The 9,980-nt window shown below is 44.5% G+C and overlaps 1 protein-coding gene across 1 annotated transcript; it reads right to left on the bottom strand.

The window, feature by feature from the left end:
* Positions 1–1,353: 1,353 nt before the first annotated feature.
* Positions 1,354–8,552, bottom strand: galm (galactose mutarotase). Its single transcript, XM_004084340.4, has 9 exons — positions 8,406–8,552; positions 7,129–7,316; positions 6,273–6,427; positions 5,753–5,866; positions 4,819–4,911; positions 3,184–3,265; positions 2,336–2,486; positions 2,067–2,241; positions 1,354–1,997 (listed from the first exon to the last, which is right to left on the bottom strand). Exons 2-9 carry the CDS (start codon positions 7,313–7,315, stop codon positions 1,920–1,922), a joined length of 1,035 nt encoding a protein of 344 aa, XP_004084388.1. The 5' UTR covers position 7,316; positions 8,406–8,552; the 3' UTR covers positions 1,354–1,919.
* Between the last annotated feature and the right edge of the window lie 1,428 nt (positions 8,553–9,980).

Raw genomic sequence — 9,980 nt, forward strand, 5'->3', positions numbered from 1 at the left:
GCTCCTGACTGGTTAGTCTTCCACTTAACCAATCCGTTCTAAAATGTCTCTTTTATGCAAAGTTTTCTTTCATATTTTGCTTTTTATTTGTCTTTCTTCGACTGTATAACTGTCTGGGGTTTTTTTTAGTTGTGCTGCCGACCTTTTGGCCAGGTTTCCCTTAAAAAAAGAGGTTTTGATCAGGTAAAAAAGGTTAAAATAAAAATACATTTGGAAAGCCAACCTCTGCGTTAATATCACAGGAAGCACAGGCTGATCTTCACCAAGATGTTGATTTATCTTCAGGCATGGATAAAATTAATCCTTTATTGTGTTCTAGGTACAGTTAGAAAGACAGCTTTGTCATGAAACAAATGTCTTTATTGTGTGAATGTTTTTTTCAAAATAATCAACTTCACAGTGGTGTAGAAGCTAGCACCTCGTCTCATAGCTAGAAGGTCCTGGTTCAAATCCCAGCTGGGTTCTGCTTCTGCATGTGTGGGTTTTCTCCGGGCACTCCAGTTACCTCCCACAGTCCAAAAGCCTACTTCAAAGGTTCATTGGTGACTCTGTCCCTTAGGTCTGAATGTGAGTGTGTGTTGCTTGAATGTGAGTGTGTGTTGGTGTGCATGTACCCTGTAATGGTCTGGTCCAGGGTGTACCCTGTAATGGTCTGGTGACTGGTCCAGGGTGTACCCTGTAATGGTCTGGTGACTGGTCCAGGGTGTACCCTGTAATGGTTTGGTGACTGGTCCAGGGTGTACCCTGTAATGGTTTGGTGACTGGTCCAGGGTGTACCCTTTAATGGTCTGGTCCAGGGTGTAACCTGTAATGGTCTGGTCCAGGGTGTACCCTGTAATGGTCTGGTGACTGGTCCAGGGTGTACCCTGTAATGGTTTGGTGACTGGTCCAGGGTGTACCCTTTAATGGTCTGGTCCAGGGTGTAACCTGTAATGGTCTGGTCCAGGGTGTACCCTGTAATGGTTTGGTGACTGGTCCAGGGTGTACCCTTTAATGGTCTGGTCCAGGGTGTAACCTGTAATGGTCTGGTCCAGGGTGTACCCTGTAATGGTCTGGTGACTGGTCCAGGGTGTACCCTGTAATGGTCTGGTGACTGGTCCAGGGTGTACCCTGTAATGGTCTGGTGACTGGTCCAGGGTGTACCCTGTAATGGTCTGGTGACTGGTCCAGGGTGTACCCTGTAATGGTCTGGTGACTGGTCCAGGGTGTACCCTGTAATGGTCTGGTGACTGGTCCAGGGTGTACCCTGTAATGGTCTGGTGACTGGTCCAGGGTGTACCCTGTAATGGTCTGGTGACTGGTCCAGGGTGTACCCTGTAATGGTCTGGTGACTGGTCCAGGGTGTACCCTGTAATGGTTTGGTGACTGGTCCAGGGTGTACCCTTTAATGGTCTGGTCCAGGGTCTACCCTGTAATGGTCTGGTGACTGGTCCAGGGTGTACCCTGTAATGGTCTGGTGACTGGTCCAGGGTGTACCCTGTAATGGTCTGGTGACTGGTCCAGGGTGTACCCTGTAATGGTCTGGTGACTGGTCCAGGGTGTACCCTGTAATGGTTTGGTGACTGGTCCAGGGTGTACCCTGTAATGGTTTGGTGACTGGTCCAGGGTGTACCCTTTAATGGTCTGGTCCAGGGTGTAACCTGTAATGGTCTGGTCCAGGGTGTACCCTGTAATGGTCTGGTGACTGGTCCAGGGTGTACCCTGTAATGGTCTGGTGACTGGTCCAGGGTGTACCCTGTAATGGTCTGGTGACTGGTCCAGGGTGTACCCTGTAATGGTCTGGTGACTGGTCCAGGGTGTACCTTGCCTTCACATAACTGTGGCTGGGATAGGCTCCAGACACCATGTGACCCAGAAGAGATTAAGCAGGTTTACAAGATAGATGGAACCATCAGCAGTCTCTCAATGGATGACATGGATCAGATGGTGGTGAAAGTGAAGCGGGTGACGTGGTGATACTCCTCACCGGGACGAAGGAGACAGTCAGGAAAGGAGGCCTAAACACACATGCAAAGACTCTGTGAATCTGGACTTCTGCTGCTTTTAGAGTATTTGAGAAAACACACCTGGTTCACAGCGTCAGGCCAATTCTGCGTCTCCAGACAGAAGGCGCCATGCTTCCTGTACTTAGTCCCACCTTTTCCTTGCACAGAACCATCCAGGAAGTTGGCAGTGTAAAACTGGACCCCTGGCTGGCTGGTAGAAACCTCCAGAACCCGACCACTGGCCGGGTGACATACTCTAAAATCAAACAAGAGCTTACAGTTGGAACTAAGGACTTCCTCAGCCCTCTGTTATGTGTGTGTGCAGGTGAGGAGGGATTCTCACTATCCACCTGGCAGCATGTCTTTCCATCCAGGGATCTGAAGGGAAGGACAGACAGAAGTTGTGGTCGAACCCTGGACCAGGAAGCTCTTTGAGCCTTGCTCCAATCAGAACCGGGTCTCTGAGGTCAAAAGGGGTTCCTTGTACAGCTCTGGTCTCTCCTGTGGGGTGAACACCACATGTCAAACATTCATCAGAGATGATGACTATTTCTGATAGTTCATCCATCCCCTGTGTAGGACCACAGAGTGCAGGAGTCTGTCCCAGCAACACAATGACGGAGGCAGGGACCTCCACAGCAACAGCATACAAACGTATCAAGCATGTACAGTGGGGCAAAAAAGTACTTAGCCAACCCAATCCCTGGTGGGGGGATTGCCCTCAGCAGCAATGGCTGCTGGGCCTGGTAGTCCTCGCTCTACAAATGGGAGGGATCCCTGAGGTCTCTGGCAAGACCATGAGTTGGAGATCACATCACATCCCAGCCTAGGGGGTGTCCGTGTCCCTATGGTGCCGGTTCTGGTCCTTGCCCTTGAGCACTGGGCCTCTCCAAAACTCCTAACAGTGGGGGAGCCTGGTCAGCCCATGGTTATCACACTTGTCAGGGACCCCCACTTGTCTTGGCCGTGGCCCCTGCCTTGCTCTCTACTGGACTTCCTGCGGGGTGAGCAAGTGGTTGCCTGGAGTGTGGGGCGGATCTCCCTTGGGGGGGTCGTGGTTCATGCCTGGGGTCAGGGTGGGGGATCCTCAGAGCTTCTGGAGAGCTTCTCTCTTTCCAGTCAACTCACTGGTTTCATAAATTCCCATGTTCAGAGAGTCGAAGTTATAAAAAATGCTGCATTTTATATCTGTGTGTACCTGTGGGGATGGAAGTCTCATCAACGGGAAGGAAAGACTGCGCACAGATGGAAACTTGGTGATCGTACACATCTGCTGCTGCCTGGAGACACAAACACACAATCACTCACACTTAAAGCTGTGACACTGCAGACGTCAAACCCTCACCAGGCAGCTGAGCTGCAGAGCTTCATTGATTCATACTGGATCCTGGATAAATCAGAGTTCCACCTTGATCAGCTACCTGCTGTTCAAGAGGGAGGGGCTATAGACATGGAGGAGGGGGTTCAGATAGGAAGGTATTTCTGAGGCGATCCCACAATCTTCCAATGATGTTCCTTTCTTTTTTAGAAAAAAAAGGGTTACATCCTTAAGATGTAAAGGTTCAGGATCGACAGTGATACAAGATGATCTAAAAGATCCATAAAAATACATTAACCAGGGTTCATACACTCTTTTAGCAATGGTTTCCACAACTTTTCCATAACCTTTCACAGAATTCCCAAAACCAAAATTCAATTCAATTCAATTTTATTCATATAGCCCAAATCACAACAACAGGTGTCTCAATGGGCTTTGTACCAATAATAAACACATTTCAGTCAGACTATTGTAGTTGGTGCCGCTAAATCAAACCAAGAAACATCTTGATTCTTCCAAGTTTGTCTGCCGTGCCCTTAAATTCCAGCTGTTTTTACTGGTATAGAGGAAACCGCAGTCACGTATGGAAGCGTACTGCATTCAATTAAAAAATAATAAAAAACACGGGTGAGTGTCGTTCTAATTTTTGGGTGATTTTCATTCTAATATTCTTAAGAACTCACTGATTCTTGAGAGTCGGGACAAACGACCTTCACAAAAGGTGAAGCTGTTCTATTTACTGGTTAAACAAATGTTTTGATTTTCATGGTTTCTATTGTTTTATACATAGTTAATACTCATCTTTAACTTGATATAAATGTTAAAGACTTGATGTTTTCAATGCTGCTGACTATTGTGAGCTAATGTGGAGGCAAAGAGAAATAACATGTAGCGCCTGATCACTAGTCCTCCATTTGAGCAAATACATCCTGAAAAAAGTAATTATCTAGGCTAAAACACACCAGGATTCAATTTCCCTTTAGATCTAACATGATGAGTACGTGAATCCATGAATTAGTACCTATAAGCAAATTAATAAAACCTTACTAGTGCTTGTTAGTGTCTTATAAGTAGTTTATGAAGGAATCTTATTATAAAAGCGTTACCAATCAATGTTTTTTATCCATAAAAAATGACTTTTTATGTAGGAAATGTTTTGTCCCAACTGTCAAGAATCACTGAACTACAAAAGCAAAGAACTACAAACTCACTGACCTTGCAGCTCATCTTCTAACTTTCATGAACAAATGAGGTTAGAGATCAGCCTGTTTGGAGCTCTTGGAAAATAGAAGGAAAACCACAGAAAAGCCTTGACTGAAGATCCCCCGTTGGTTTTTCACAAACGTTTCAAGGAACTAGAAATTGCATTTTTAATTTCCAAAACTTTTCCAGGTTTTCATGACTGTGCAAACCCTGATTATCAGAATTGGTGGATTCTGTGCAGAAAAGGTGGATTTAATAATTGCTCCGCTTATGTCCCATCCTCCATCTATCAATCATGAAGCTATGTCTTACCTGCCCAGCCAGGTTGAAGTAAGAGTGGTTTGTGATGTTGATGGGCGTGGTCCTGTTGGAGCGAGCCTGATATTCAGCTGTCAGCGTTTCACCCTGGAACAAAAACAGGAATGGTGAGATCTCTCGAGTACACAAAACTGTCCTTGCATTGTCCCCTCCATCTGCAAGGCTTCGTCAGGTGACCACTTCTTGTAGAGTGAAAATGTTTTATTCCTCATCCAGGTAACTACTACTGTAGCCTTTAATGAACCAATCATCCACTATGCAGGAGAAGGGCTCGTTGGGGGGGTGCTGGACAAAGAAAACAGAGAATCCATCCTTAAACAGAAATGCTGGACTCAAACATGATCTTCCTTTTGCATCGTCAACGCTGTTCTGTCAACACTTCTCAGCAAAAGCAGGTCATCAGCTGCTGGAAAGACTCCATGAAATGACATCCTCATCGACCCACCACAACCCTCCATCCTGCTATAAAGCTGACCTCCTGACCTCCTGACCTCCTGTCATTCAGGCTGAAATGAAAGATCTGGTTCTAAAGTGGAGCTTTCAGTTTCACCATGCTCTGTGCCCCGTTTCTGCAGAGCACAGAGGACACTAAAGATGACGGCCCGGTGGTCACACAGACGAGGTCATTAGATGTCGGTATGCATGATTAAAGGATAAAGAAGGTGTGGGTCTGCGTACTTCTAAAGTTGTTCAAATCTGCAGAGGCTTCGACAAACTCTCTGGATCTTCCAGTCAAAGACAGAGAAGATCTTCTTAAAACTGAGCAGAACTTTTCTTTGCAGATCCATTCATATTTAAAAACTATTAAGGGGGTTTCTTAAACGAGAAAAGTATTGTGTTCATTCTCCAGCCTGATCAAAACCTGTGGACACAAACAGACAACAAACCTGAATTTAGCAATAAAAACGTGAAACATGAGGGCATTTACCTGCAGAGTGTAGATGACACACACCTGGACCTCCCCAGGGTAACCTTGGTCTCCATCTGGACTGCTAAGACTCAGCTGAACGCCGCCCTGCACCTCTGTAGCGAGCCACAAAGCCTGAAGATGTGAGGAAAGTCAAGCACAGAAGGACCAAGATCCACCTGTGAGAGCAGCTCATGTGTCTCTACAGGCCACACCCCCAAAACACCAGACGGACCCCTTATTTATTTTATTTTATTTTACTATCAGATAAAGCACAAAGTATCTTTCCACACATTGGACCGCAATGATGCACTGATCAGCTTTTGCTGCATCACATGTGTGTTGTCTGCTGTGATGCACTTGGCTATTTTTACATTGTAGTAAAAAAAAAAGCCAACTGTACCTCAATCCAAATGGGTTTTTTCCAACATTGATATCGTTTTTTTTATTTGGAAACTATATTTGACCAGTTAAAGTTGATTCTATTGTATTCGATGAACAAATTGCCTCAGACAGACGGATGGACAAGGCGAGCTCTCACCTTGTTGAAGCCCTTCACACCTCCATGAATTGCGTTGGGTCCATTGTTGGTCTCCAGTTGGTACTCTTTGCCGTCCACAACAAAGCGCCCCCCAGCGATCCTGTTGGCCACACGACCCACCACTGCGCCCAGGTACCGCTTATCTGACAGGTAACCTGACAGCAACACAGATCACTAAAGTCTCACACACCTTCAGTGTACCTGAACTTTAAAGAGCAGAACTGGAAGGAGAAAAGATTCCTGCAAAAGCGTGAGAGTGAGGGCTGAATAAACACAAGCATCCATTTAGAAGCTAAAGCCATTGTCAAGCCCCTCCCCTGAACACAGACACATGCAGACGTGACTGACAGGAAACACGAGTGAGAAGAGTTCAGCTGCCTGGACGCATCTAAAGGTCTGACTACTGTCACCAATCATGAAGAAGCTTGTTCTAAGTTCGGGAGAAGATTCAGGAGAATCTGTCAATCAAACGTTCGAGGTGAGGTCCAGCGGGCACCACATGCTTTCACTGAGGCATCTGATTGGATTAAAATTAGCAAAAAAGGTTAAGCAAAATGTATCAGTAGTAGAAGTAGAAGTAGAAGTAGAAGGTATCAATGACCAATAGAATGACTGAGTAAGGGCTGTTTATGTCTCTATACAAGTCTACGGGATTTTGGCTTCTTGGAACGTTACGGTTTGGAACGGGAGAGGGGAGGGGTCAAGCGGTCCAGTGGTATTTACTGTCTATGATGAGAACAGTGGCCTGTTGGATCCTGTTGGGTAACACGGCATGACGCAGATGCCGGGTCTCCCTCACTCCAGAGAAAAACGGGGGCCGTTCCTTCCAGAGGGCGGCGGTTTTCACTGTTCTTACCTTCCAGGTCATCGAAGCCCAGGACTACATCCTCCATCTGACCGTTCTTCCCTCGGCTGAACACAGACCTGATGATGGCCCCCAGTGTGAGGACCTCCACCTTCACCTGAGGGGACTCCAGGAGCCACAAGTCCACCCGGCCCAGGCCGGGAACTGTTCCCCACTGCTGACAGCTGACCCGGGTCATACTGCCCCCCGCAGCATGCAGAGAAGAACACACACCAAAAAGGCAGAAGGAATGAGTTTAAACACGGTTTGCACATGGAAGGGGGGAAAAAATCAGGTTTAAAATCAATTTTGTCCTGTTGCAGTGGCTTCAGATATCTGGGTTCTGAACTGGAGTTTTATCAGTTATATAACTGAACTGAACTGCATAATAAAACAGCTCCTTTGATTATATTAAGTCAGAGTTTCTGATAAAAACAAGATAGTCTAAAAAGCTGAGATTTCAACGCGTGCTGCGTTCACTGATCCCAGTTTAGTCTGGATTTAGCACACTGACCACGGGAAGAATCTGCAGACGTAATGAACTATTTTCAAAGATCTGCGTATTTTTGTGGAAGACGTGCGCGCCTGACTGGTTACAGTTCAACAGTGATGGCAACATGGAGCTCGTGCTCCCAACAGTTCCCAAAACTTCAGTTTGGAGACTTTGCTCCGAGCTTTGACTAAACCAGGGAGGTCACATGACTTCCATTACGTCACCATCTATCCTGAACCGTCACGATTGTTTTCTTCTCAAGGAGAAAAAGGTTAAAGGTGTTAATAATATGCAATAAAACAGGAAAAATAATAACATTTAGCAATTGCATCACATCACTGTGGAAACACCTGAGAAGAAAACCTCCTGGTGTTTTATTCAGTCTGAGCTCAACTCCACCCATCTAGCTGTACTCAAATCCATTAATAATTTTTTGTTTGTCCTCTAAAAATCATATATTTGTTTAAATATTTTAGCATGTGCATATTGTCATTCATTTGCAATTATATGTAATATTTACTGGATTCCACCTCACTCCTTGTTTTGCACTTTCAAATATATACAGTTTGGTTAGAATAAAATGTCCGTTTAATAAAAAACTTACTATATAAACCAACCTATAAGGTTTACTTGAAATAAACCATTTCCAATTTTTGAAAAGTCACCAAACTCATCAAACGTTCAGCATGTTGATAACAGCCTCTAGGTGTCGCTGTGGTGTTCGGAGAGTCCCAGCAGTTCCGTTTCTGCTCTCACTACAGTTCCAGGTGAAGGAACGCGCACGCGGTCATCTCACCTGTTCCCAGAGTACAGCCTCGTGCCGCGCTGACCTCTCGGGCTCGTGTGACCGTGCACGCGGAGCGATTTGATTCTATCTGCCTTCAACCACTGAATCTGACGTTTGGCCGTCTTTGGACGCTTCAGTGTTTACGTCACACTTCCTGGTGTGACGCTCTCTGCGTCTCCTGTTGCATTCCAGGACAACTGGAAACCTCAGCTTTCCACGCGGAAAGCATTCTTCTTGTGTTCCCCATCTTTATGTGCCAATTTTAAACCAAAAATGCACGAATCTTATAAACTCGTGTTACAGGGATGTCAAACTCAGTCACACAGGGGGCCTAAATGCAAAACACGCTTTAGGTCACGGGCTGAACAAGATAAACATTTACTGAACACAGACTAAAGCTGAACTTTTAAACCCTTAAAACTTAACTTTTTTAACATAAATATGTATAAAAACAGGAATATGAATTCAGAAAAAAACATGTTAAACCTTAAATAACGTCTAATATTTTGCTCTCCATAAAAATATATTCTGTCAAAATCATACAAATATGAACATGCTGCAGAACAAAACAAAGTGTGGAAATAATAATAAGAAATAACAAAAAAAATCATTCCATTTTCTTTGCTCTTTTGTCCATTTTTTTTCTAGCTGGAGTCTTGGCATCATTTTTAACAATAAGTTCTTTTCTGCTGGTGTCAGATGTCTTGTGTGTCTTTGTGAGACGTATCAGAGAGATTTGATTGTTTTTAAAACCTGTTACTGTGAATATCATTTTTAGGTTTTATAAAACATTAAAAACGAAATCATAGAACTCATCACTGTGATAACTCCAAAAATGTTTGGCGTTTTCCTCATTTTGTGCAGCACCAACAGAAAAATCCTCCAAAAACATCCATCCATTCATAAACAAATGATGGATTGTTTATTTATGATCTTATAAGGTGCAGCTGTTTTACTGCCTGCATTACCTGCTGTCTGTTTGTCACATACTGACACCAACTAAACAGGCAGACATAAAAAACACATTTATAAATGTGTTATAAATTTATATTTTCCATATAAATATGGAAAATAAAGACACATAGAAAAATGTCTACAATAGTTAATAAAGAATGACATTATTGGCATGTGCTGAGTAATTTAAAGGCACGCAATGATCTAGGTATTGCACTATCGTGGCTGCGCTCCATCCTCAGCTTGCAGCCTGCGCCCCTCCACCCCTTTTTCTTCACACACATTTGCGGCAATCTTCTCAAAGACAGGAGCGCGTGCTGCTGCGGGGTCGCCAATTTGCAGGTTTCAGGCCGTTACAAACTCTGTGATATAATAGATAATATTAGACCAATAGTGGTTTAATCAGATTTTTTAATCAGATTTTTGTTTTTATACAAGCACTGAGCTGCCGCCCCCTTTTAATTTGCACCCCGGGCAATTGCCCTTATGTCCCCTGCGTAAAACCCCTACTGTTGTGAAGACAGATAATAGTGCTGAAATTATAAAGTTTTTATTGGATATGTGGACATTACAAGGAAAGGTGGCACCAATAGAAATATCAGAAATCTCATTTCTAGCTCGTTCCACTTG

This window comes from Oryzias latipes, chromosome 15, assembly GCF_002234675.1.
Source record: "Oryzias latipes chromosome 15, ASM223467v1".
Classification (NCBI taxonomy): Eukaryota; Metazoa; Chordata; class Actinopteri; order Beloniformes; family Adrianichthyidae; genus Oryzias; species Oryzias latipes.